A 27,418-nucleotide genomic window follows, 5' to 3' on the forward strand; every position below is an offset into this window, starting at 1 on the left:
GAAATGAAATACCAATGTTAAATTAAAGCTCTTACAACAATCCAGTCTCTTAATTTGTTCAGAGGGTGAAATTAAGGTCCAAAGAATAGAAACAACAAACCCAAGATCACAGACAAAAATAGCTAGAACTTCTCTGCCTCTACATCCATTGGTGTGTGCAGCTAATGCCTGAAATATGATTACTGCCTTTGGGTACAAAGAGATCTCTCATTCTCAAAAGTAAAATTGCTTAAAGCCAAAGATTTTCCCCCTAAAAAGCACCTTTTAACATATAGAACAAGTAAGGTCATGAATATCAACAATTAAGGGAAATGAACTGTAGAGAAATGGAAAAATGATAATACATTCATTCTGCATTATATCCTTACTGTGAGCTAATATTTAACTATTAAAGGGGGGAAGGGCTTAGTACTATAGGAGGGAGTGGTATGAGCAAATTATTTATGGACATCATACTTAATATTATGTAATCAGAATTTCAATGGGTACTAATAGCCCTTTAAATTGCGTTGTAATACATCACAACACAATCTGCTATTTATCTGCCTGCTAATTAGCCAAGGCCCCCACCAGTGATAACTAAGTTTTTTAGTTTTTCTTTAACTTCCACAGAAAAGAAAAAAAAAATCTTAAGTAGGAAAAAAAAATGTATAAAGCATTCTTTGGACAGTTTTGATTAGCATCACCCTCTGTGCTAATCTTAAAGACAAAGCTTGTCCACTGCTTATAATGACTCTGAGAAATGCTACTTTCCTCTTCAAGCCCCTTAAAATTCATCTAACAGGTGGCCAAATCTTTACATTTCACAATGTGGAGATAAAGAATCGAATACAAAACTCCACCTAGGGGGAATGCTTTCTTTGTACCTCTTTAATATGTTCATTAAAATAAACAAAAAACTCCAAAACTTATTTTCAGCTCCAAATTCTCTTTCTTTACCCACTCATTCCTTTTTCACTATCTTCAACTTAGTCATGTAACATTTTGGTTTTATTTTACCTATTTGTGCACTTCCTTGGAGGATGCTCTGCAGAATGTGCAAATGGAAGATCCCTTATCCCTGATGAGAGTCTCTAGGAGGTATATAACATGATGCTATATAATGATGGCATCAATATTTGCTGAAAATAATGACAACAAAATTGACATGTAAACACACACACACACATGATTTGATTGAAACAAAAAGCATCCATGATGGGACTTCAAAAGCATCTGTATAGACTGAGATCATCCAGCACCTGGCAAAATGCAAAGCCCAAGAAGGGACCCACCAAGGACTTGAAGATAGAAGTCTTTGCTGGTTTGGCAAAGAAGAAGAGAATGGGATCTTTGAATATGAGCAGTCATGAGAGGTAACCCTTTCCTTTCTACTAAGTCAGGGACCACTAAAATGTAGCTAAAATGACAGTAAAGGCAAAATCATTTTTGAGAAGGGGGTTACAGAAAAGACTTCTTGAAGTTGGCAAATCCTGTACTGAACTTCCAGCGGAGCTAGAAATACTAAGAGGAGGTGGTGAAGGTGGTGAAGAGGTACAATGACAAATCAAATTGAGATCTCTGCCTGACTATGAACATTAACTCCATGGCACTGAGCTGCCAGCAAAAAAGGAAGAAATGTGTAAAATGGGGCTTTCCCAAGGGCCATTATTCTACAAAAATGGTTAAACAATCTCTCTAAAGTTTTATGCCTAAAATTTGGGTTGTTAAATTATATGGGGCACAGGGACTCTTTAGGCCAAGTATGAAAGAGTCAAACAATGAATCTAAATAGTAAGTAATTTGACATCAAAAGTCCTTTGAATTCTACTAGTTAATACTTAGAAATACATAAGAGTGGTGGCTTCTGGGTTCCTCAATGTTTAATACCATCTTGGCTTTTTTGATTTCTATCATTTAATTATATTAATTTAACTTCTTTTACGCTAGTCCTCTATTTGACAGATGGACACATAACTTTCTTATTATGTAGGGAGTGCGGTGGATAGAGTGCTAAGCCCTGGAATTAGGAGGAGCTGAGTTAGAATTCGGCCCCAGATGATTACTAGCTATATGATTACTTAACCCTATTTAGCTCAGTTCTTCATTTGTAAAATAGCTGGAGAAGGAAATGGTATACTATAGCAGTATTTTTGTTAAGAAAACCCCAGAGGGGGTCATGGAGAGTCAGACATGATTGAAAACAAATTTCAGCCTAGAAAGGTATTGGATTCATTGATAAATGGTCAAAGGATATGAACAATTTTCAAATGAAGAAATTGATAAATGTTTGTGGCAGGTCTCTTTGTAAGTAACCAGAAACTGGAAACTGAGTAGATGCCCATAAATTGGAGAATGGATGAATAAATTATGGTATATGAATGTTATGGAATATTTTTGTTGTGTAAGAAACGACCAGCAGGATGATTCCTGAGAGTCCTGGAGAGTTACATGAAATGATGCTGAGTGAAATGAGCAGAAGCATTATATATGACCACAAGACTACACGACAATCGATTCTGATGGACGTGGCTCTCTTCAACAATAAGATGATTCAAACCAGTTTCACTTGTTCAGTGACAAAGAGAGCCATCTACACCCAGAGAGAGGGCTGTGGAACACAACATAACATTCTGACTCTCTCTGTTGTTACTTGCTTGCATTTTGTTTTCTTTTTCTTCCTTCTTGATCTGATTTTTCTTGTGTAGCAAGATAACTGTAGAAATATGTAATCATATATTGGATTTAACATGTGTTTTACCATGTATTGGACTACTTGCCAGCTAGGGGATAAGGGGAAAATTTGGAACAAAACGTTTTTGCAAGGGTCAATGCTGAAAAAATTACCCAGGCATGTTTTATAAATAAAAAGCTTTATTAAAAAAAAAAAAAAGGCTGAGGAAAAAAAAGTATTGGATTCTTTGAATAGACACGCCAAATTAGCAAAATTGGGGAAACATGACCCATCTCTTTAAAGAAACTTCTGAAGATCTATAGGAAGCTCATGCAATTAATTCTTAGCGAACCTGAATTTTCTTTTTTGTAAAACAAGGATAAAAATCTCTGTACTCTCTAACTGTTAGGGTTACTGTGAGGAAAGTGCATTACAGATCTTAAAGCATTACCAAAATGGAAAAATCTTATGATGGCTCTGATCAGTGCCTTGAAATGATTTAGGATTAGACATGAAAATGAACTTTTCCCAATATTTTATATCTTTAATCTCAGTCTTTAATTAGATCTAAAGGTCAGCAAGGCCAAAGGGCAGTCAAAGTGCTACTGTGATCTTGGGTCACCATTAATAAAGGTATAGTCCAGAAGAATAGGGTACTGGACTCACTAACTTCTTCTCTACCAAGACAAAGCCTGGCGTTTGAGGCTCTGTTCCTGACATTGCATTTGGGATAGGATATATCCTGAGAAAGGCAACTGGGTTGCTAAGAGAACCATACTATATGTATATATGAAGAACCAGAGATTTTCAGTGTTGTGAGGATTAGACCTGGGGGGAGTCAGGAGGACACAATTAGAAAGAATTATAAGAAAAATTTTAAGAAAAGCAACATTAAAGAGCAATTAATTAAACTTATTCTGATTAGCCTGAGAGGGCAGAACTAGGCACACAATAGACAGGAGTTGTTTGTTGAGTGACATTTTCAGCTCCATTTTAGGAAAACAAGCTAATGATTGGTTGTAAAAAAGTGGAATGAGGTATTTTGGGAATTACAAATTCCGTATTATTGGAGGCCTTTTTTTTTTTTTAAAGCTAGATGATAATTTATTGGGGAGATTACATAAGGGATTCCTTGTTCAGGTTTGGGTTAGATCAAATGTCTGCTGAAATTACTTTCAACTGTGAGATGTAATGAATTTATTTTCATACAATCCTAAGAAAGCAAACATGTAAATTTTATGTTGTTCTTTTGTTTCACAGCTATACCTAAGTCAACATGGAAAAAAGATGGCAATTACACACCTTAGAAATCTTTAGCCTGGAGTCATTGGGCTCTTCTGTCGAGGGACTGGGCATATAGTTGAATAGGGTTCACATTCTCTAATATAATGGTCTTCCAATTTCTTTGATCACACATCCAATCGGAAAAAAATTTTGAGCACATATAGCTAATATATATGTATGCAAATATATACATACGTATAAGTATGTGTTACTATCCTAATAGGTACATTTTCAAATATACAGACTTAAAAAAAATGAGATAAAGGTGAAGCAAAGAAAAAGATAATTTTGCATTTTATATTATTTGTGGAAAAGTACAAAAAACCCTGGGCTAGACTTGCTCTATTCCTTTGGGGGATTTATGGGCTGGGGAATTACTGCACCCGCCTATATAGTAAGTATATAAATTTTGGCTAACTAATTGATTGCTACTGCTACAATGGGGGTGAGGGGAGAGAAGACAGGAGTGCTGACTTGAAAAGTTGGGCTCAGAACCAGTAGAGTATGGCTGCCAACCCATCTGAGAAGGAATGGAGAGCATAGGTCAGACAGCACAGAGCACAGGCAAGAAGAAAACAGCAAAAGTAGTTGGTGGCTGCAAGGAACAGCTGCCCTACTCTCTCCTCAGTCCTAATGTTTTCTTTTGTGTATTTTATTAGATTATTATTGACACCCTTCTCCCCTACCCAAAATGTATACACCCACTTTTGGAGATAGCTCCTTTAAGGTTCCAAATGCTTCTAATTTTCCTGTTTTTTTATGGTTCTTGACAACTGCTACCTGTTTTGTGTACCACTGTGGCACCAGGGGGAAAGTCCTCACTACACCAACGTGCCATTACTGATAATTACAGAGCTTATTGCTGAAAAGACGGATATGTAACTAAGAGTCTTCTGTACAATGAGTGTACCAACTTTTTATATAACTTCTTATGATGGCACTGATGTTGATCACATGTTACCCCCAAACTAAAGTTGAGAACAACATTATTAAACATTTATAAAGCACTAACTTCATATTAGGAAGCAGCGAAATAATGTTCCCAAATACAAGTCAGTAAACTACTTTTTCCAATACACAAAATGGCATAGTACATGAGTTAATTTGCTTCTATGGTTGAGTTTGCTATAAAATAATGCAGGATGATAACATGACTCAAAAAATAGCTTATCATGTCAGTTTTGTACAGTTTATAGTTAACATGTTGGACATTAAGATTGCATACAGAATTTGCAAGGCTCCAACATTCATCTGAAAGACAGCAACATGAGCCTATTCTATTTAAAAACAATTAGCCATTCCTTATCTTTTTTTCTTCTATATGTGTAATTATTACTGTTGCTCTTAAAAACTAGCCACATTAAAACTTGCCTCATAACTGGACAGTAACCTTCTAAATCTGAAGAAGAACTGAATCACATGCTTTCTACTTTCAAAGAACTCAAGATGCTTTCATGAAACTTTGGCAGGTAAGGGGAAAATAAGAGAAGAGACACTAAGGAAAGCAATCTTCCTTAGCTCTTCCATAACCCTTAATATCAAAAGGACATAAATGAAGAAAGAAGGGAAGGGCAGCAGTGTCTATCAATGCAATTATCCATTTATGCCACTACTGGTGTCTAACATAGGGGCTAAAAATTGTTAGATACTTTATTGCAATAAATGAGCCAGGAAGAATTTTTTTTTTTTAAACAAGTCCTGGCAATAACAATATTTAAGGATCACAATCTTATTAAGAAAGATTCTTTTAAGTATCTTAATTCCATACCTCACAGCATCCAGTCTTTTATTCTGTCGAATGAGTTCAATGAACTCCTGAATCCTGAGGCTGAACTCCAGACAACTCTGAGATTAAAGATAAGACAAGAACTTACATACTGCATATCATGTGTTTTGTCGACAGCCAAACCCCAAATCCATATAAAAGAACACATATATACATCTGGAAAAGACATTCATTCACACTGTCAGCTAAATCTTCTATGTATTTGGAGGAAAGGAAGGCCACTTATTTTTTTTTTACCTGAGAACATGAGGTCTTAGAATTCTGGCCAGATTAAAACAAAAATGTCTACTTACTTTTCCTATAGGGTAAGGAATATAGCCTAATGCTTATCAACTCCTTGAGAAATGAATGGTCACTTCTTTTCCTTACAGCATTAAGAAAGCAGGCTAGGGAGGGTGTAGGTGGGTGGGGAGTCTATGCAGAGACAGCACTGGGCTATAAACATTCCATCTGCAGTAGAAAGGCAATTTATTAATGAGGCTATTAAAGCAAAGGAGCAGGACTCCTTGATGTCTTGGAAAGAAAATTGGAGGGAATATCTCAGGCTCTGGCTACTCAACTGTGCTTAGGATGTTTACACAGTATTATTATCATTAATAGGACTAGGAAGTCAAAACAGTGTTTGAATCTGGAGGTTTGGGTTACTTAATAAGGAATTTTTTTCCCTCAACTCCAGAAAAAGAAAAAACAGCAGGAAAATTCTCTTCTACCTCCTGTAAAAAATAAATTCTGGGAAGCAAACCAAAAATAAGGATTTAATAGACACCCACCCAGCCTTCCAAGAGAAACCCCCACATCTTTTCAGCTTTTAAGGGATTCCTTCTGCAGCTTAATAATATAAAAACAGGTATTTCTTCAAAGAAATCCATCATAAAATGCATGAAATATAACCATTTGAAAATAAATGCCTACAGCAGCAAATTTATATTATAATCCATTATTTTAAAAAGTCTTAAGAAAATGAAAATAATTCTTGAATGTCTTCACCACTCATTTAAACATTTTTATTCCTTCACTTTTCAAATGGAATCATATTCATCCTTTCTTTATCTGCAAGCTACTTTTAAAGTACCACAGATGACATTAATAGAAATTTCCAAGAACTTGTGCATTTAAAAAAAACAATCAAAAGAAAGTAAAAACCCTTAACTGCTTGGTAAATCAAGCAACTTAACTATCCCAAAGGAGGAATCAAGGATTATGAACCTGGGATTTTAAAATACACTGACAGGTTGTATTCAATGAAGTCTGGGTAATCTGCCCTTCAACTAATTTGAGTTGGAGTTCAAATGTGTTCAAATCACAACAAAATAATGTAAAGAAGAATTTTTTTCTCAAGCCATGTGATTTCTCTAAAGGACTGGGATGATTAAATTCAAGATTCTTTAAAAAGTAAGATTATCTGACAATTAGAAATAAAATCTGAATTTGCTGTTTAATATTTTAAACATTTATTAATAGCATACTATGATAAGCATGCCAATCTTGCTCTTTTAAAAAACAGCATATCAATTCCATATTACAGCTTCAAAAACCATTGTAAATGGGAAATTGGTCTTTAGATATTACTAGAATTAAAAGAGCTGTAGGTGCTGACTTATTTTCAATATCTTACTATGTCCCTAATATCATTAGAACCTTTAATATTTGGGGAGGGGAGAGGGAAAGGAGTAGGACATAAGAAAATAAAGGAAAATCCTTTATTCTGTGTGTTTAAGTTAAATAAGGTTGATGTTTCAGCACTATTTATAAACTAAATGAATAAAGTTTATATAAAATAGGATACTTAATTACTGAATGATTTAGGATAGGGGTCTCCAATAGCTTTACTTGAAGCCTTTAGTACCAATCTGAGGTAATCGGATCAGTTAACTTCTCTTTTGTCATTAGTCCACTTTTTAGGCTTCAAACCACAAATTGATACAGAGGCTTAAGTGAATGTGAAATATTCTATATCTGAAGGGTCTTGTTCTGGCCTAGCTATGACAGGCTAAATCAAGTATGATCATATCTCAGATATGCTTTTGTACACTATGACCTACAGAATGGCTTACTTTTCTGCAGTTTAAAGAGTTTATAATTTCAAGACACCCAAGGCATTCTATGTAAGATTACTCAGACTAACTGGTTTATTTGGTTGCTTTTCCACTGAGGCTTTTTGTGCCTGTTTCCTGACTTTTCCCAGATGCTACTAGTTTCTACTTCATCTCCAAAGGGGAAAAAAGCCATAGCAATACATATCCATTTCAAAATCTAAGCCATCAGTATTACTACAGATGGATTTCATCTCTGAATTTTCCTAAGGTGGATTCTACCAGTCAGCAGCACTTGTAAAGTGCCCACTGTATACTGAGCACTAGGCCCCATTGGTGGCCTTCAAAAGAAATAATGGAAAAAGCCAGAGGGTTCTCTTTTTTAGGAAAAGGAAAAATTTATGATCTTTACTCTCCATGTCTCTGGAAATCCCGTTATACCTGGTATGTCTCTTTGCTGCTACAACCCCACCTCCCCACACCCACCTCCCACATTGGACTAGATACTCATGAAATGATTCCATTAACAGAATTCTTCTGTGCAAGTGATGAGAATCTTCATCCTCTGAGCTGATTAAGAAGAGATACTCATTTCAGTAAAAGAAAAGCCCACTCCCTCATCCACCCCAAACACAGGATAACAGAGACATCTATTTAAACAAAGATATGGTTATGTTGTTCAATGTGCTCAGTTTCTCCAAAAGGAAGATTTATACCCTGATAAGGATTTGAAAAGGTACAGGTCATTTTCATGTTTGGGAAAGGGGAGATATCTTTTACTTAGCAGTTTGTTATATGTTGAATAGAACTAAGTGGTATTCTCTGACTGACTCCTAAAAGCACCATATTTTTTGTTCTGCACTCCCTTCTACTACTTTCTTGTAGATATCTAGTTATACAAATCTCTATTTTCTTGATTAAATATTATGCTATAGTTAATACCTAAAACGAAAACTGGTACAGGATTGAGCATTATATAAAAATGAGAAAGTACAAAAATTGTGAGGTTTAATAAGACTGCATTGTAAAGAATGAAAAGGAAATTGCCTTATTTGTAGTTATGATTTTTCTCAAAACTTATATGTCAATATTTTAAAAATTGTTACCTACTTAAATTAAAACAATTTAGCAATTCCTTAAATGAACTTATTTCCACACATACCCAAAATGAATACGTAATCTTGAATTCAGGGTCATCATCTATGGCTACATAAATGTAAATTTCTAATTTTAAAATTCTATGATTATAAACATCACAAATAAGTTTTATATAAGGCATTTCTTTATCTATGAACTCATATAATCCTCCATGAAGTATAAAATCTTACCTCTGAGTTTGTGTTTTTTCTAGAATTCATATTCAGTTCCAGAAATCACTGGATTGCAGATTTAGAGCCAGGCAGGACCTCAAAGGCCAGCTAGTCCAACCCCATTCATTTTAAAGAGGAGAAAACTGAGGGGCAGGGAGGGGAAATACTTTGCCCAAAATCAAATATTTTAATCATTACAGGCAGAATTTAAATGCAAGTTCTTTGACTGCAAAGCCAGACCCCACCCATTTTATCACCTGCTATTTAGTTTCTTAATTGATTAAAAATATTTTAAAAGTGAAATTTAGGGCTTCATGAGGTTTCCTTTCATAATAAGAAGTGTTACAAATCTACAATAATTATGAAGAGGTACAAATCTACAAACAAAAAAATTTAGCTTTAACTTGATTTCTATATTATCTTACAATTTCCCTCCAGGTTTGAGTATAAATATCTATGCTGGGCATCATGGAGCTCCTTAGGGATTTAAATGTTCGGCTTGAATGAAAAGGGCATAAGTAAATTCTCAGAGGTTAAGCTGAAATTTGCCCAAAGCAGTCAAATGAGATTCCCCTTCTCCCAATTGTGTTCTTTCACAGCTTTACTTAATAGATAATTAGGGCTTGCAGAAATAATTTATTTGGGGGAGGGACATGTCCTCTTCTCTTCTGGGTTTTTATACTATAAACTGGTAATGGGAAATGAAAGTCTTAAAAAGCCAGGTTCTTCAGGTAGCTGCCATTTCTTATTGTTTATATGCATACTACTATGACATAAGGGTTTCTTTCTTTCTTTCTTTTTTAAAGCTGTAAAAGGATGTGATAACATTTACATACCAATTCTGGTTTTCCTTTTAGGGTTTCCATAACAAGATCATCATTCTCTCTAGGGGAATCACAGGCCGATTTACATTTGCGTCCCATCTTCGTTTCGTTCTCGTTTTGACGGCCCTGAGTGACAGAGAATGTCACTCTTTCCTTGTCATATGTGCACTCAGACAATGCTCAGACAATATTTGGGGAGGAGGATGTTAAAGAAGCGCTTAGTTTAAAAAACAAAGAACAAAACCTTTCCAAGGAAGGCAGGGATTTTGGTTAATGTCAGTTAAAAACGGATTTCTGCAAGCCCTAGAATGACAATATATTTTTACAAAGCAAGTTTAAATATTAAGAATTTAACTATAAATGACAAGTGTATTGTGGTTGTTTATATTTAGCTACTGGGTCTTAAGAAAGCCTATTTTTACTACTATGAGGCTATAAAACTGGTATTATTCCGTGACAATTACATTTTAAGTTCATTTTCTAACATTTAAAGACTACTCAGAAGCCACAGAAATATGCTAAGTTTAACTTGAATGTTCAGAGTACCATGTTTTTATAGTTGTTTGTCTTATTTACACACCACACTGCATATTTGCAACATAATAAAACATTGCATACAATGCCTCATGCTCCTAGAAGAAACAGTGCTCTTGAGATTTAGTCAAGCCTTGGTAAAGGGAGGGACAGGGTTTATGTCATTTGATTATCTGCCAACAAAAAGAAAAAGAAAAAAAAATGAAAAGGATATAAACACATTTGGTCTTGCAAATATTGTAACCCTCCTTCTCAAAGGAGTTCAGAAGATATTAGCCACAAGATATAGAAGCTAAGGATATTATTTAAGTCAATAGAAGATCTATAAGCGGTCACCATACCTTCATTTTCCTGAGTCTCGATTTGTTATCATGACACCAAGCCAAACACGTCATGGTCTCCTGTCTTTCCAAAGATTCTTCCACTTCTTTGGCTGTTAAGAACATCTCAATGTTGACCAAGTCCTTAAAAGAAAGAAAAGATTGTCATTAAAATATTAAGAAAAAAAATACCTAAACATAAGAAAACCAAGGTGAACTTTAGGACATCACATGAAATTCATTAATTTATAATTAATAAGCATTCTCCTCTAGGCGATAACAAATATCTTTCTTTTTCTTTTGCACTTACTATTTTATTTTTTTCCAATTGAGTTCCAAATTGTTCTCTCTCTTTGCTTGCTATGGCAATCTGACTTAGGTTATACATATTTAAATTAAGTTAAACATATTTCCACACTAACAATGTTGTGAAAGAAGAATCAGAACAAAAGGGAAAAAACACAAGAAAGAAAAAACTAAACAAAGGAAAATAGTAAGCTTCAATCTGCATTCAGACCAAATAGTTCTTTGTCTGGATGTAGATAACATTTTCCATCATGAGTTTTGGAATTGTCTCGGATCATTGTTTTGCTAAGAACTAAGTCTATCATATTTAATCGTTGCACGATGTTGCTGTTACTGTATACAAATATCTTTCTTTAGAATTAAGTGAAATAGTTTGATGAAAAAATTATTTTAAGAGACACTAGTCTCCCACATTAATGTTTTATACAGTTTAAGAAAATGTACTGTCAGTCTTGTGATGGAGAGAGCCATCTGCATCCAGAGAGAGGATTATGGGGACTGAATGTGGATCACAACATAGTATTTTCACCTTTGTTTTTTGGGGGTTTTTTTGCTTGTTTTTCTTTTTCTCTCACATTTTTCCTTTTTGACCTGATTTTTCTTGAGCAAGATGACAAATGTGGAAATATGTTTAAAAGAATTACACATGTTTAACCTATTTTGGATTACTTGTTATCTAGAGGATGGTGGAGGAGAGGGAAGGAGAAAAGTATGGAAAAGGTTTTGAAAGAGTATGTTGAAAATTATCTTTGCATGTATTTTGAAAAATAAAAAGTTATTATTTAAAAAAAATGTATTGTCTTCCTTATTCTCTTCTTTTTGTTGGGGTTAAAAATCCTCAAGAGGTAGCACTTAAGTTCATTCAGGCTTAAAAATGAGTTTTTTTCCCCCCTTTCATTTCATTGTTTTACAATATCCAGGAGTGTGAGGGGAGGCCTTAGATATCACTTAATTCAACATACCCCCATTCTCCTCATATTTACTCCATGAAGTAAGCAGTACAATTATGAACTTTGTTTGACAGAAGAGGAACCTGTAAAAAAAGGGATAAGTGACAGACCCATAATGCTACAGAGCAAATTTCTGAGATGCTGTTTAATCCTGAGTGTTTGACTTCAGAACTCAACACTCTCTCCAATGCACCATTTATTTTCTCTAAACTTGGTGGTTTTAAACTCCCTGTCCAATGTTTTACTCTCTTAATTTATTTAATCCCCGAATATGAAATAAATATTGGCCTGAACAATTTTCTCTTAGTAGGAAATCAGATAAATGAGTTCTGTTTCTGAAAAAAGAAATAAAAATTCAAAGAATATTGATTAAGCACCTACCATATTGTGTTTGGCACTATAGCTACAAAGAAATATATGAAAGCCCTTGGACTGAAGAATTATATTTGTGAACTTCTCATTTGATCATATTTGATCAATAAATACTTTTTAACAGCCTAAAATGTGAATTATTTTCTTTGGGAATAATGATACACAAAACAAATTCAATAAATTAGTTAAAAAAATACAACTCCCCTGAACAACCTAGGTTTTGTGATTATTCAAGAAAATTTTAAGTGCACATAGAATATCATTCCATTATTTCTGTTGTTTTTATAGAACACATGGAAATGGTGGCTTATAAGAATTTCAGCCTTTGGGTCCTGAAACATTTCCACTCGATTTTTATTGCTTAAAGGATAAATAATACCTGTAAATGTGAACCTTGCTTCCATGAGAGAGAGTTTCACATGGAAAAAAATATGGATGTTTCTCAAAATGGAGACTCAAGACTTTCTGGGAGACTGCAGTTATAATCTTCCTAACTAACATTGGATTGTGGAAAGAACACAGGATTTCTAATCTCCTTTTATCTCCTACCTAGTTCCAATTTCAAGATTTAGAAGACATGCTGTTGGAGACTAATGCAATTTATAAAAAGAGTAAAATACCCAAATCAAATTATAGAAAACTTTATTTTGAGAGGTCAGGCAGAAAGGGAGCAAAACTTGGAGGGAACAGGAAAGGATCTGGTTACAGAATAAAAAAGACAGAATATCATTTTTGGCTGAGACTTTTGCTCAGCATTCTTGTCATTATTAAGATGTAGTTTCCTTTGGGTTGAATGTCAAAACTCTGTGGTATGCTATCATTTGAATAAGCAGAAGATAAGCAGATGTGAAAAAATGTGCTGCTGTTTGTAAGTCCAGGAGTGAGATACCAAGCAGAATGGCTAAAGTTCCCTGATGTGGCTATTGCTGTTATAGCTATCTAACCAATTAGATGTAGGTGCCAAGCATTACAGTCAGGATTCTTTTTTTTTTTTTTGGGGGGGGGGGGAAGAGGGAATAGTTTTATTTTTTTTCACAACTATAAAGAAAGTTTTCAACATTTTTTATAAGATTTTGAGTTCTAATTTTTTTTTTTTCATTCCTTTTTCTCTTCCTCCCTCCCCAAGATGAGAAACAATCTGATACAGGTTATATATTTCCATAGTGGTCATGTTATGAAAGAAGAAACCTAACAAAAGGGAAAAATCATGAAAAATAAAAAACAAAGGTATGCTTCAATTTGCATTCAGATTTCAAAATTCTTTCTCTGGATGTGTTTAGCATTTGCCATCATGAGGCTTTTGGAATCATCTTGGATTTAAATGTGTCTTGTTATCTACAAATCCACTGTTCGCCTTTTCTCTAGTCACTCATACTACAAAATATATTATTTTTCCACTGACAATTAAGCAGTTATAAATTTATATTGTTCTAATTAATGTCAGTAGCTATAATTTGAGTGTTACAAGATCTTGAGAATATACCTCCTTTCTCCTCTTGTACTAATACCACTCTAGTGCTAATCCTAAACACCTAATGCCTAGAATAATGCAAAAGCACACAGATTGACTTGCCTGCATCAAGTCTCTTCCCACTCCTTTCATCCAAGAAAGTAATTTTCCGAAAGTGCAGATCCAACCATGTGGTTCCCTATCACCTCCAAGATCAAATACAAAATATTTTTTGGCATTCAAAGCCCTTAACAAGATGACCTTTCCAATTTTCCTATATTTACTCCCCCATCATGTTGATCCAGTGACAATGGTCTTCTGGCTATGTCACAAAAAAGACACCCCACCTTGGGCTCCAAACATTTTCTCTGGCTGTCCTCCAGACTTGGAATGTTCCCTGTATTCCATCTACTGACTTCACTAGCTTCCTTCAAGTCCCAACTAAAATCTCACTATCTACAGGAAGCTTTCCCCAATTATCTTAATTCTATTGCTTTTCCTCAGTTAATTAGTTCCTATTTATCTTGTGAAGAGCTAGTTGGCACACATTTGTTTGCTATCTTCCCTCATTAGTCTGTGAGCTTTTTGAGGGCAGTAAGTGTCTACTCCTCCTTTTGAATTCCTAGTACTTAGTTTGTGTCTGGCACCCAGAAGGTCCTTAAGAAACGTTTTGTGGCTGTTCAGTTGTGTCTGATTCTTCTGGATTCTATTTCTTGGCAGACATACCAGAGTGATTTGCCATTTTCTTCTTCATTTCATTTTACAGATGAAAAAATTGAAGAAAACAGAATTAAAGGACTTGGCCAGGGTCATACACCTAGTCAGTGTTTGAAGTCAAGATTTCCCTGATTGCAGGCCTAATAGAGTATCCACAATACCACCTTACCATCCTTAGGAAATGTTTACTTGATTGACTGATTACAGTCTTATGCTGTTGCATCTCACAGCATTTAATACTGTCATTCACACATAAAATATGTGTACTCTATAAATACTTATTACTTAAGACCTAATGGTCTTAAGTAATAAGTATTTAAGACTCCATTCAACCATTGGCTTGATGAAAGCCTTGACTTTGGATCTATGTCTAGTCCACAAAACTGCTAAAAAAAAATCTTATTCATTACTACTTGGGAATCTGTAATAGTGATAGGATGCAGGAATCATGCTTTGCCAGTGGGAGTTAATATCTATGATTATAGGTCTGAACATTCTTTAACTTAGATTTCATATATTCTATAAAATTGTATACAATGTGGTAACATTCTATCAATTTCAAAGCTTAAAATCCGTCAACTTAATGCTAGATCATTTCACTTGTTTACTGAATTGCCAGGTGAAACTCAATATGCCTAAAACCTCAATTTTCCTATTTTGTGCTTTAAAGAGTTGTCTATTTCTATCTGACTAAATGACACCAACTTTGCTTTTTCATGCTGTCTATACCCAAAAGGTTACTAAATTAATGCAATTCCACACTCAGTAAATGTTAAAGTCAACAAGACAGCCAACAAGTATTTACTGTTAACAGCTACTATATTCAAGGATTCATGCTAAAGTAGTAGGAACAAACAAAAAAATAAAGCAAAATAGAGTCCTTGCTTGCAAAAAACTTATAGTCTAATGGCAAAGACAACATATAAACAACTATGCACACACAAAATACAGAAAGAATTAATTCAAAGGCATGGATGAAGGGGAATTGGCAAAGAGTTCTTGGAGAAGGTGGGATTTTAGTTACACCTTTCTGAGTTGCACTCTGGGTTTCTTTTATTCCAATGTTCCAATTTTTATTCTCATTGCAGCCAGCCCTGGAAGTCCACTCTGCCCCTATGGTCTCCTTCTGACTAGAAGGCTCCTTCCAAAACCTCCATCCAAGGAAAACATCCAGGACAACCGTGTTTTATCCATTCCTTTTAAGGCTGCACTCTGGCCTTACTCCACCCATGACCTTCCTACATTGCCTCCCCCTGAGAAGGTTACATTATAGGGGGAGGCAATCTGCTTGTTTTTGTTTCTGTTAAGAGGTTCCCTGAATATTATCTTTTTGAGTCGCCATGTTTTCCAGAAATACTGCATCCAGAGTAGGCAGAAGGCCCTGAATGTGTCAAGGACCTGCCCGCCCTCACTCCCCCAAGCTGACACAGTATGTGGTTCCCATCCCAAGCTGGACTCTTTGTGTGTTCTTGTGAGTAAAGACAGGAACCAGTTAGTCTGCATGTATTGCTGGGATCCTTGTGAACAAGCAGAATTGACAAGACTTAGCAACAGGCTGAATTGGCAAGAGCGAGCTATTGAAGATGATGCCTGAGTTGTTCATATCTTTTATATGTTTTTTTCCCATTCTTACTATCACAAACTTTGTCCAAGGTTTTGTTACTTCACTTCCAAATTCTTACAATGGTCCCCTACAAAAGAGTTTGCCTTTAATTGTTTTCCCTTAAATCCATCCTATTCATTATCATCAAAGTAATGTTAAATCTTAAAACACTTCTTTGATCATATCATTTCCTCACTCAAAAATATTCAAGGCTCCCCACTTGGCTATAGATAGAAAAAAAGTCTACAATTTTTTCTCTAGAGTTGAAAATTGTCTATTCTCTGGCCCTAATCTCTTTTCTAGCCCCTTCACTATGTTCCTACATCATTTTCTGAACTGGCTACTCACATGAAGCCAAGACCCCTCCCCCCAACTTCTGTACTTTTGCTCATGTGGATCACCCCCCCTCTAGACATTCCCCACCTCTCTTGTTTTTGTTTTTCTCAGCTCTGTTTAGAAACCTGTATGACATAGGCTTTGGTAGCTAAAATCATTAATTTTTCAGAGCCATGTATGGCTTTATGCATTTTGTCTCCAACAAGATGTTAAACTATTACATTTTTATTTTCAATAGTATTTTATTTTTCCAATTACATGTAAAGATAGTTTTCAATATTCATTTTTCTAATATTTTAAGTTTCATTTTTTTTCCCCTCCGTCCCTTACTACTCCTCTCCCCTAGATAGCAAGCTATCTGAGGGAGATTATACACATATAATCATTTTAAACATATTTCCATATTAATCATATTATAAAAGAAAAATCAGAACAAAGAGAAAAAATCACGAGAAAATAAAAGCAAACAAAAGAAGAAAATAGTGTACTTCAATTCACAGTCAGACTCTATAGTTCTCTTTCTAAATGTGGATGGCATTTTCTATAGTTGATCCTATGATGCTCTACCTCTCTCACACAAATTATAGTACAAATTCTTTGTATATCTTGCTTCACCAATCACCTTAAGCTCCCACAAAAGACACTTTGAAAACTAAAACTTACATAAGTTTTGTGGCACCTCCAACATTAACCTGACATTTATAATGAGCCTTCAATTGTCCACAGCCCTTACTTGTCTCAACCAGACACTAAATATTCTCATTAGGTATCTCTCACCTATTTTTTCCCCTCATAACATAATACAGGTTAGAAAGTGGCTATCTGATTCTGTAAAGAGGAGGCATGAATTTGAAGTCTGCTTAGGCACTCACTACTGGAATGGTCATCAGTGATGCTCCATGGAGGTTAAAGTACAAGGATACACAGGTTTACACAGCAAAGGTGGGTTGAGACTTCAGAACCAGTTCTTTTCCCTAAATCCATCAACAGATGCCCCCTCCTTCAAAAACATCCTCTTGGAGGGCAAAGGCCAATACTTTTTATACTGCTCACATGGCACTTATTTTCCCTTTTTCTCTAGAAAAGAAGGTTACCTATGTACACCCTTTGATCCAGCAGTGTTACTAATAGGCTTATATCCCAAAGAGATTTTAAAGAAGGGAAAGGGACCTGTATGTGCAAGAATGTTTGTGGCAGCCCCCTTTGTAGTGGCCAGAAACTGGAAACTGAGTGGATGCCCATCAATTGGAGAATGGCTGAATAAATTGTGATATATGAATGTTATGGACTATTATTGTTCTGTAAGAAATGACCAGCAGGATGATTTCAGAAGGGCCTGGAGAGACTTACATGAACTGAGTCTGAATAAAATGAGCAGGACCAAAAGATCATTATAAACTTCAACAACAATACCATATGATAATCAATTCTGATGGACGTGGCTCTCTTCAACAATGAGATGAACCAAATCAGTTCCAATAGAGCAGTAATGAATTGAACCAGCTACACCCAGTGAAAGAACTCTGGGAGATGACTATGAACTACTATACAGAATTCCCAATCCCAAATCAAATGGGACACAAAAATCCCAATTTTTGTCTGCCTGCATTTTTGATTTCCTTCACAGGTACACTGTTTCAAAGTCCAATTCTTTTTGTACAGAAAAATAACTGTATGGATATGTATACATATATTGTATTTAACTTACACTTTAACATATTTAACATGTATTGGTCAACCTGCCATCTGGGGGAAGGAGGGGAAAAATTTGAACAAAAGGTTTTGCAATTGTCAATGCTGAAAAATTACTCATGCATATATCTTGTAAATAAAAAGCTATAATAATAAAAAAAGAAAAGAAGGCTACACAGAACTTGGAGATCATTATACACTTCAACAACAATACTATATGAGGATCAATTCTGATGGAATGGCTATCTTCAACAATGAGAGGATCCAAATCAGTTCCAATTGATCAGTAATGAACAGAACCAGCTATACCCAGTGAAAGAACACTGGGAAATGAGTGTGGACCACAACATAGCATTTACACTCTTTCTGTTATTGTTTTGCATTTTTGTTTTTCTTCTCAAGATTATTTTTATCTTTTTTCTAAATTGCATTTTTGTTTTTCTTCTCAGATTATTTTTATCTTCTTTCTAAATCCAATTTTTCTTGTGACACAAAATAAATGTATAAATATGTATACATATAGTGTATTTAACATATATTTTAACATATTTAACATGTATGGGATTACCTGCTATTTAGGGGAGGGGTTGGGAAGGAAGGAGGGGAAAAGTTGGAATAGAAGTTTTTGCAAGGGTCAATGTTGAAAAAATTACCCATGCATATGTTTTGTAAATAAAAAGCTATAATTAAAAAAATACTATTAAAAAGAAAAGAAAAGAAGACTACATAAGGTCGCTGCCTGAATATTTCAATATAACAAGTGGCTCTGACACCAAATGAGAACTAGTTTTTTCTTAACCAAAGAGAGACAAGGATAAGCAAGATGACTATTTCAATAATTTGGCATTAACAGATAAATTCCAGATAAACTCCAATGACATATTTAGAAACTGTCCACCTGGAAGCGGGATACCAGGGCCTTAACAATGATGCAATCAGCCACATCCTACTCACTAGTCTCCAGAGAAGAAGCCAGTGATAAAACATTAAAATTCTATTTCCTTGAGTGACAATACACACCCTCCTGGAAGTGGAAAAGCCTCCTACAAATTCAACCTAACATTAGCTTGCCTGGGGGCAAATATTTAACAGTGCTTATATAGCTTCATATGGTAATTCATTGTGAGTTTTCTATATTCAGAGACAAAGTCAAAATGTGATTGAATACACAACTTTTCAAGACACACAGGAGCAGGTTATTAAAGGATTTCTTCATTTACTTGTAGTGAAAAGACTCAGAAAGGTGTTTTCAAACTAAGATGAACTGAATCCATTTTGAACTGGCATCCTCAGAGATTATTCTGAGCTGCATAAATGTGTCATGCTGTGACAACTTATACTTAGAGGGGGAAAAACACTCAGTGGGGAACTGTACAATTCAATGTACTGCAAACACAATAATCCTGTGCTAAGAATGTTTGTATTAACATAAAAATGAACTTGTTCCACCAAATTTAAGTGTTTGTATTTTCTAAAGCAAGGTACTGTAAACCACACAATTGAAATATGCTGAATACGACAAATATTCAGAATAGCTTCAGAATGAACAAAGATGCTGTCAGAGCAAAAGATGGTATTTCAGCTGTTTAAAGAGAACAGCTGAAAATACCACGACAATTGAAATCTTCCTTTCTGTTGCCTCTAGTGCTATATATTTTCTTTTTTCCTGTGGATGGGAAGTGGGAAGGATCTCAATTTCATCATTATTAATGATACCAATTCCATGGCTTATGAAGTGCTTTTAAAATACATTAGATTCATTTGATCCTAATCCTTCCCTGTGATTACCCTAGACATGATCCCCATTTTGCAGGAAAGCTGGCTTGAAAGTGTTTTGTACACGTTGGCTCATGCAGTTAGTGTTAAGGGGAGGATTTAGACTCAGATTTTCTGACTCCATTCCACCACTCTTTTGACTCTAGCCCATTCTAACTAATTCCATTCAACACGTTTGTTTGTTTTTTAAATTAACATATCGGGTAAAAAATTATCATACTAGATTTTAGGCAAGTAGTGCTGAACTTATTCTGACTGTCCATATAAGGATTCAAAATGATATGGAGCTCTTCTTTCTATGCTATATTGCCTTTGCTTTATCACATAAGCAAGTTCTCCAAGAAAGATATTTGAGGATATTGGAAGACTGTTCTTTCTTATGGGAAGAATTCCTTATGGACTGTCTTCTCTTCTCTTGCTTCACTCTAAGAATGTACGTTCAATGAGGAGATAACTACATCAAGAGCAGATACTTAGCTAAAAACACAACCAAATAACCACTGCTATTTTCTCTATTTAATCATGGAGTATTTTTTCTTGATGAAAAAATTTCATTAATATCTAGGTATCCCAAATATTTTTCCAGACTACTCAGCATTTTGTAAGTCAAATAATTTTATATCTTGATATTATCAATGATTTAGTTTAAATAATTTAGTTCTTTAGTAGGAATCTTACTGATTTAAACATGCAGTATAAATTAATAGGATAATTTCATTTCTATCTTGGGTTGGCTAACTTTTCTTTTTTTTTTGTTTTTGACATGAAAAAACAGCTGAAAAAGAAGTGTGATGACTTCATTGTGTATTAATAATTTAAAAACGCAAGTTTATGGCTACTGTATTATAGTTTCAAAGTTATTTGATCAAAAATGTCATTAATATAATGGCTTTTTGGAATTTGAATGAATGTCATTTTTTTCTCAGAGAATGCATGTTTAACATGTTTAACAAGTGAACATTAAAGAAAGTGAAGAATTAAAGAATTCACTATGCAACAAATAGAAATTTATGGAAGAATAAATGAAATGGCATCCAAGGCCTGATAAAACAATGGATTTGTGGCCATCTTTTTAATAGCTAAATCTCACTGCAAGGATCATATATAACTACAGTACTTTAAACTTCCAAGCTGAGCCAGCTGCAGCACAACAGAAGAGCTTCTTTGGCCCCAATGGAACAGGGTGACCAAGCAAAAAAGAAGGAAAAGCTGCTGGTTCATCTCTCCCTATAGCATTTTTATAGCTGGTAATTAATTATGACCACAAAAGAGAGTTCTGTTTCCTTCCAGAAGCATAAGGTTACTATTAGATATTTTAAATTACTTCATATTATCTTAGGTCTCAATTTAAGGTGCCAAAATACAAATCAACTCCTATTATATAAAATCAGAAAAAAAATTGTATAACAAAGAAGTACCAATAAAAAACCCCACATTTTTCTCAAACATTATTAGCTATAAGAAAACTTAGTACCACTAGAGAGAACCAGTGCAATCTCCTGCATATGTGTGCTTACTTTTATTATCAAATTTAGCTGTGCTGAAAGTCAGTGAATTTTTTTTGTCCCCCCCCCAAAAAAAAAAATTCATACCCAGTGTTTGTTGCAAGGAAGGAGAGAAGGGAAAAGGGAAAGAGAATGTAGAAATAATTGTATTTTTATGCTATTTTAAAAATTGTCCAGCAAAGTGATGAGGAGGATGACACAATACAGGGGAGAATTCATAGTTTAGGAAGCTAAGCTGTGCCCTGAAGGAGCTCACATTTTATACAAACACAACTATAACATACAGGATGAGCTGATAAATTACATCCTCATAGTGAAAAGAGGGATTAGTGGTAAATGAGGAAGCCCCAGTTGCTTTTCAAAGGATAGCAGAACAGGAGAGTCACAACAGGAAGAAATGACAGTCTGGACAAAATCTGAATGATACAGAGGAGGGGAAATGTAAGACACGTTCAGAGAGCAGAGTTTTAGTTCAAATATTGCCTAATAAAAACTTCCTAGTCAGCCAGGCTTGCAACTAAGGCATCACTCTCTCTCACCCCTCATATTCAATCTGATGCCAAGTCTTATCAATTCTATCTTTGTGATATCTCTTATGCCTCCCCTTCTGTTCTCTGATTCTGCCATCATCTGATTGTGGCCCTCATGAGTTCTGTCCTAGACTACTGCAATAGCCTTCTGGTTGGTGTCCTTATCTTGAGGAGTGGTTTATCTTCCAATGTCCATATGTCATCATAGCCCCATCAAATTCTAGTGGCTCCTTATCAAATCTAGAACCACATATAAAATCCCCCCATCATTCAAAGCCCATCAAACATGGGCTGTATACATGTCCCTCCAGTCTTTACACCTTACTTCAAACCTTTCTACCACATGTTCTATGGCAATGGCTTTCTTGCTGTTCTTCTAACAAGACATTCCATCTCTTCATATTGGGCATTTTCTCTGGCTGTGCCTCAAGCATGGAATACATCTCCCTCTTCATCCCTATTTCCTGGCTTCCTTCAAATCACAGCTAAAATCCCACCATCTACAGAAAGCTTTTCGTGATCCCTTTCAATTCTCATGCCTTTCCTCTGTTGATTACTTCAAACAGCCTGCACTTTGCTTGTTTGTATAGTTACCTGCATGTGGTTTCCTCATTAAATTACAAACTACTTGACAACAAAGACTGTCTTTTATCTTATGCTTAGCACAACACCTGGTAAGTGTATGCTTACTGTCTGATTAGACTGTCCAGAATGTATGCTATCACTGAGAAAGGTCCAACTTGACCCTTTGGAATTTGCTTAAAATAAGGCATAAGCATATATGAGGAATGGCCAGAGTTGTAATACAACTAGTTGTCAAAAGAGGAGTAGACTATGAATCCCCAAATTTGAGGAGTGTAATGAACTTCAGTGTTTGCCACGTCCAATTCTAACCCCAGAATGGTTCCCTCTATAAAGAGCCCCACAAGTGACTGCCCAGTGTCTGGGCACCTCCAAAGGAAGGGGAACATGTCATTTAGCCCAGCAAGCGCACTCTGCTGGGAAATGCAGGCCCGGTTGATCTCTCTGTGACTTCCACTCTGCTTCTGCTCTCAGGGACCGCTTTCATCCTTGCTCTCTAGAATGCTCCTCCTCCTTACTAGCTACCATGACCACCTGGGAGAGGTCCCATTCTCCTGACTGGTTATCCTGTCTAGTTGGACCATTACATTAAGGAGGCCCCACCATTACTTCACTCTTCTTGCTCTTTGGATCTCACCTTAACTTGTGAAGTTGTGAAGGCATCAAGGTAGCCAGACTTAGATCTGACATTCAAATCATGCCTCAAGACACTAACTGGAAGACTTTGGGCAAATTCCTTCCTTCAGTTTATGCATTCATAATAAATGGGAAGGAACAACATCCCCTGCCTATCTTAGGTACATTCAGAAAGTACAGAAGCTAGATGAAAAATAGACTCAATTCACAGAATATTATTTTCTATTTTCATATCTTAAATAACCTGAACCCAAATATTCAAGACCCCCAAATTCATTAGAACTGATGATTCCTTTAAAGACTTCAATCTTCACATGAGACTGTCTATTAGAGAACCTCAATTGGCAGCCAAAGAAATTGCATGTGAATTCTAAAGTTACCCCTCCCCTACAAATGTATTTTAAAGAAAAGGTTGAGCCAGGATAAATTAAAGCTCAATTTTCTAAATGGCTGGTGAGGAGCAACTTTTTAATTGTAATTATCCCAAGAGCCATGAAAATCTTATGTGGTTGTAGATTTGACAGGCCTATTATCCAAGAAGAGACAGGCAGGAAAATGTATGAGAGAAGTCCCTGGGGACTCTAGTTATAAATGGTTGGAGTTTATTCCTAGATAAATAAGGATTGGGTTGCCCCACCTAATGCACAAGGAAATACAACAACCAAAAATAGGAATTCTAAGTGCAAAAAACTATATTTAATGCAGTAGAATTTAATTCAACTTAATATTTACTAAGTTTCTAACATAAGGAAATATCTATGCTTAAAAACTGTACAAAGATGAAAAATTAATACTCTCATCTACAACAAATTAACAATCTAGTAAAGGAGATAAACATATAATCATGAGACAAAGCAAAATGTAGCAGGAAAAAAAGAGATTGAAGGAAAAAATGCTCTAGGAATGTGAGGTGGGAAATAACTTTTTTAGCTAGAAGGGTAAGGGAAGGCTTCACAGGAGAGGGAGTCTGAGTTGAAACCTGCAGGAGAAAACTCCAAAAGGTAGAGATTGCATACATTCCATGCATGAGAGCAATATACTTTGTAGAAATAAGCAAGTTATTTTAATTCAATTATTTTTCAACTTCAGCTATCTGGAAACCAGCCAAGAACCCAGGAAGGAAGCAATAAAGGCTTCTTAAAAGCTAATATAGATGTCACAAAATCTTGGAACAATGCCTGCTCTTATTCTTAACTAGCACAGGATTCACTTAGAACTTATTCACTTTTACTTTACACACAATTATAATAGATTTGCATTCTTTTTCATAAATTCGTAAGAGATTAAAAGCAAATTAAAAAGGGAAGGGGGACAAGGGGAACATAGGCAAAAATACTGAATATAGTAAACATTTGAATGATACAGAGGAGGGGAAATGTAAGACATGTTCAGAGAGCAGTTTTAGTTCAAATATTGCCTAATAAAAACTTCCTAGTCAGCCAGGCTTGCAACTAAGGCATCACTCTCTCTCACCCCTCATAATAAAATAAAAATAAAAAAATACTGAATATAGTAAAGAATTGGGAACTGAGTAGTTGAAAAACAATTCTAAAAGCAGTGATAGGAATTCTAAAGAAATAGCCTGGAGCCCTTTAGTATAGAGATAACCTGTACCACATCACCTTCAGGGTATCATGCCATATAATACCACAGTAAAACAGTAACTGAAGTTTTTAATAATTTAATTTTAAAGATCAGGGTTCATTATATTTCATATGTTTTATTTAGAAAGGCAGAGGACTGTGCAATACTTTAAACACTATTTTCATATTAAATGGTTAAAATAAACTTGTGGTGATTAAAAGCTCTTTTTGGTCAAATGGATAATTTACAGGGAATTTTAATTTTTTATTCCCTGATCTTGGATAAATGAAATCCATTTATTGCAGCTCATTAAAAAAAAAAAAAAAAAAAAAAGTTGAAATGAGCAGGACCAGGAGATCATTATATACTTCAACAACAATACTAGATGATGACCAGTTCTGATGGATCAGGCCATCCTCAGCAACGAGATCAACCAAATCATTTCTAATGGAGCAGTAATGAACTGAACTAGCTATACCCAGAAAAAGAACTCTGGGAGATGACTAAAAACCATTACATTGAATTCCCAATCCCTATATTTATGCCCACCTGCATTTTTGATTTCCTTCACAAGCTAATTGTACAATAATTCAGAGTCTGATTCTTTTTGTACAGCAAAATAATGTTTTGGTCATGTATACTTATTATGTATCTAAGTTATATTTTAATATATTTAACATCTACTGGTCATCCTGCCATTTAGGGGAGGGGGTGGGGGGGGTAAGAGGTGAAAAATTGGAACAAGAGGTTTGGCAATTGTTAATGCTGTAAAGTTACCCATGTATATATCCTATAAAAAAAAGGCTAATAAATTTAAAAAAAAAAAAAAAAAAAAAAAAAAGTTGAACACAGAACAAAATAAAGAAGATAACCTATTAAAGAGTTAAACAATGGAAGGTACAACTAGATTATCCCTCTGCACCTGTGAAAATCCACAATTTTTTTTTTCTCCTTCAGAACATGTCTGCTTCTAAAAGAAATGTTAAATTTTTTTTCTCCTATAAAACTAGCTAATTCCCCATACCAACCCCAACAGCTGCAAGAGAAAAAGGGTACTTGAAAACTGTCTTTCAATGCAGACAATTAAGCAATGAGATAAGCTTTTAAATGACATTACTAAAAGGCAAATCCATTTTCCATCCTGACTGGACTAAACTTGTTAGAGAATAAATGAAAACATTATCAGTGAAGGTCAGTTTTTGAAGAGATTAATTGGGGAGGTACTGCATTAAACATTACTTAAATTTAAATGTGAAGTTGGTAATAACTAAATAGCAAGTTAGGAATACAAAAAAATTAAACTCCAATTCATCCAAACATCCAATTCATGTTGAGGTCCTCCCAAACAACATGGCTCCCCCCAATTAACCCATCAACTTCCACAACCATGACCAATACCTTCACTCCTCCTTAACCACATACAGGTAGTGGCACATCTTCCTTCCCAGCACCACTCAAAATATTTGGCCTCTATTAGAACTCTTCAATCAAAATAAGAAATGACCAACCATTAAGTGTTCACTATATGTCTGGCACTTTCCTAGTGTTAGAGATAAATAGATAAAAAATAAAACAGTTCTTGCCTTTGGGGTATTTATATTCTGTGGGGTGGGGAAAACATACACACAAAGGTATATACATATATATAAAATAAATAGAAAGTACTGGTGGTGAAACTGATGTGGAAAAGATTCCAATCTTTGATTCCCAACCCCCCTTAGTTAATGTAAATTACCCTTTGACTCACAAATCCTGGTCCCTTTGAATTCCAATAGAAGATCTGGACCTGTCTGAGTCCCACCCGGATCTGAGTCAACTTTGGGGCTACACCTCGAGCTAAGTCTCCTATTATAAAAGGGCCACACTGGGAACCCCTCTTTGCAGAGATTCCAAACATGCTAGCCATGTGAGGACCCTCTGTCCACTGGACCCTCTGTTCAGTGACCTCCTTATCTCTACTTTCACCTATCTCCTACTTCTAAACTCAATAATAAACCTCTTTTATCAATCTAGCTCTCGGGCTAATAAATGTTTTTATTGGGGACCCACGCCACTACTAGACCTCATATACCGCCATATCCTTGCGCCAAATCCAAGAGGGTTACAGAGGAACTTTGCTTGACTTCCTGTACCCCAAACCTGCCACTAGACCTTAACTAAACCCTAATTTCATTTAGGTACTCCAAATCTAGACCTCAACAAAACTAGCAGTAGGAGGCAGAGAATCAAAAAGGGCTTGACACATACTAAGCTGAGTTTGATGAAATTAGGCTCCTAAGAGGTAGAACTAAGCAGGACTAGCATTTCAGGAAGTCTGGAAAAAACTTTAAGAAAAGTGCTTAAATCATCAGAATGATTTCAGAGAGACCTGGAAAGATTTACATGAACCAATGCTAAGTAAAGTGAGCAGACCCAGGAGATTATTATACACAGCAACAGCAAGATTATACGAAGATCAATTCTGATGGATGAGGCTCTTTTCAACAGAGTGGATTCAGGTCAGTTCCAATGGTCTTGTGATGAAGAGAGCCATGTGTACCCAAAGAAAGGACTGTGGGATTGAGTCTTTTTTGGTTGTTGCTTGTTTGTTTTTTGTTTTCTCATTTTTTTTTCCTTTTTGATTTGATTTTTCTTG

General features: G+C 35.2%; 1 protein-coding gene across 4 annotated transcripts in view; it reads right to left on the reverse strand.

Moving 5' to 3' along the window:
* The window catches only part of MAEA (macrophage erythroblast attacher), a 142,797-nt gene that overhangs the window by 33,299 nt on the left and 82,080 nt on the right, over window positions 1-27,418 (reverse strand). For 3 of the 4 annotated variants that reach the window (XM_012552408.3, XM_031943995.1, XM_023506171.2), the window contains exons 4-6: window positions 10,766-10,888; window positions 9,903-10,016; window positions 5,706-5,782 (exon numbers count right to left, since the gene is read on the reverse strand). In XM_012552408.3, coding sequence (XP_012407862.1) covers window positions 5,706-5,782; window positions 9,903-10,016; window positions 10,766-10,888 — 314 coding nt within the window. The remainder of the gene's footprint in view (window positions 1-5,705; window positions 5,783-9,902; window positions 10,017-10,765; window positions 10,889-27,418) is intronic. The other variant, XM_003773451.4, reaches the window with a different exon arrangement.

The sequence above is a fragment of the Sarcophilus harrisii genome, chromosome 6 (genome assembly GCF_902635505.1).
Source record: "Sarcophilus harrisii chromosome 6, mSarHar1.11, whole genome shotgun sequence".
NCBI lineage: Eukaryota > Metazoa > Chordata > Mammalia > Dasyuromorphia > Dasyuridae > Sarcophilus > Sarcophilus harrisii.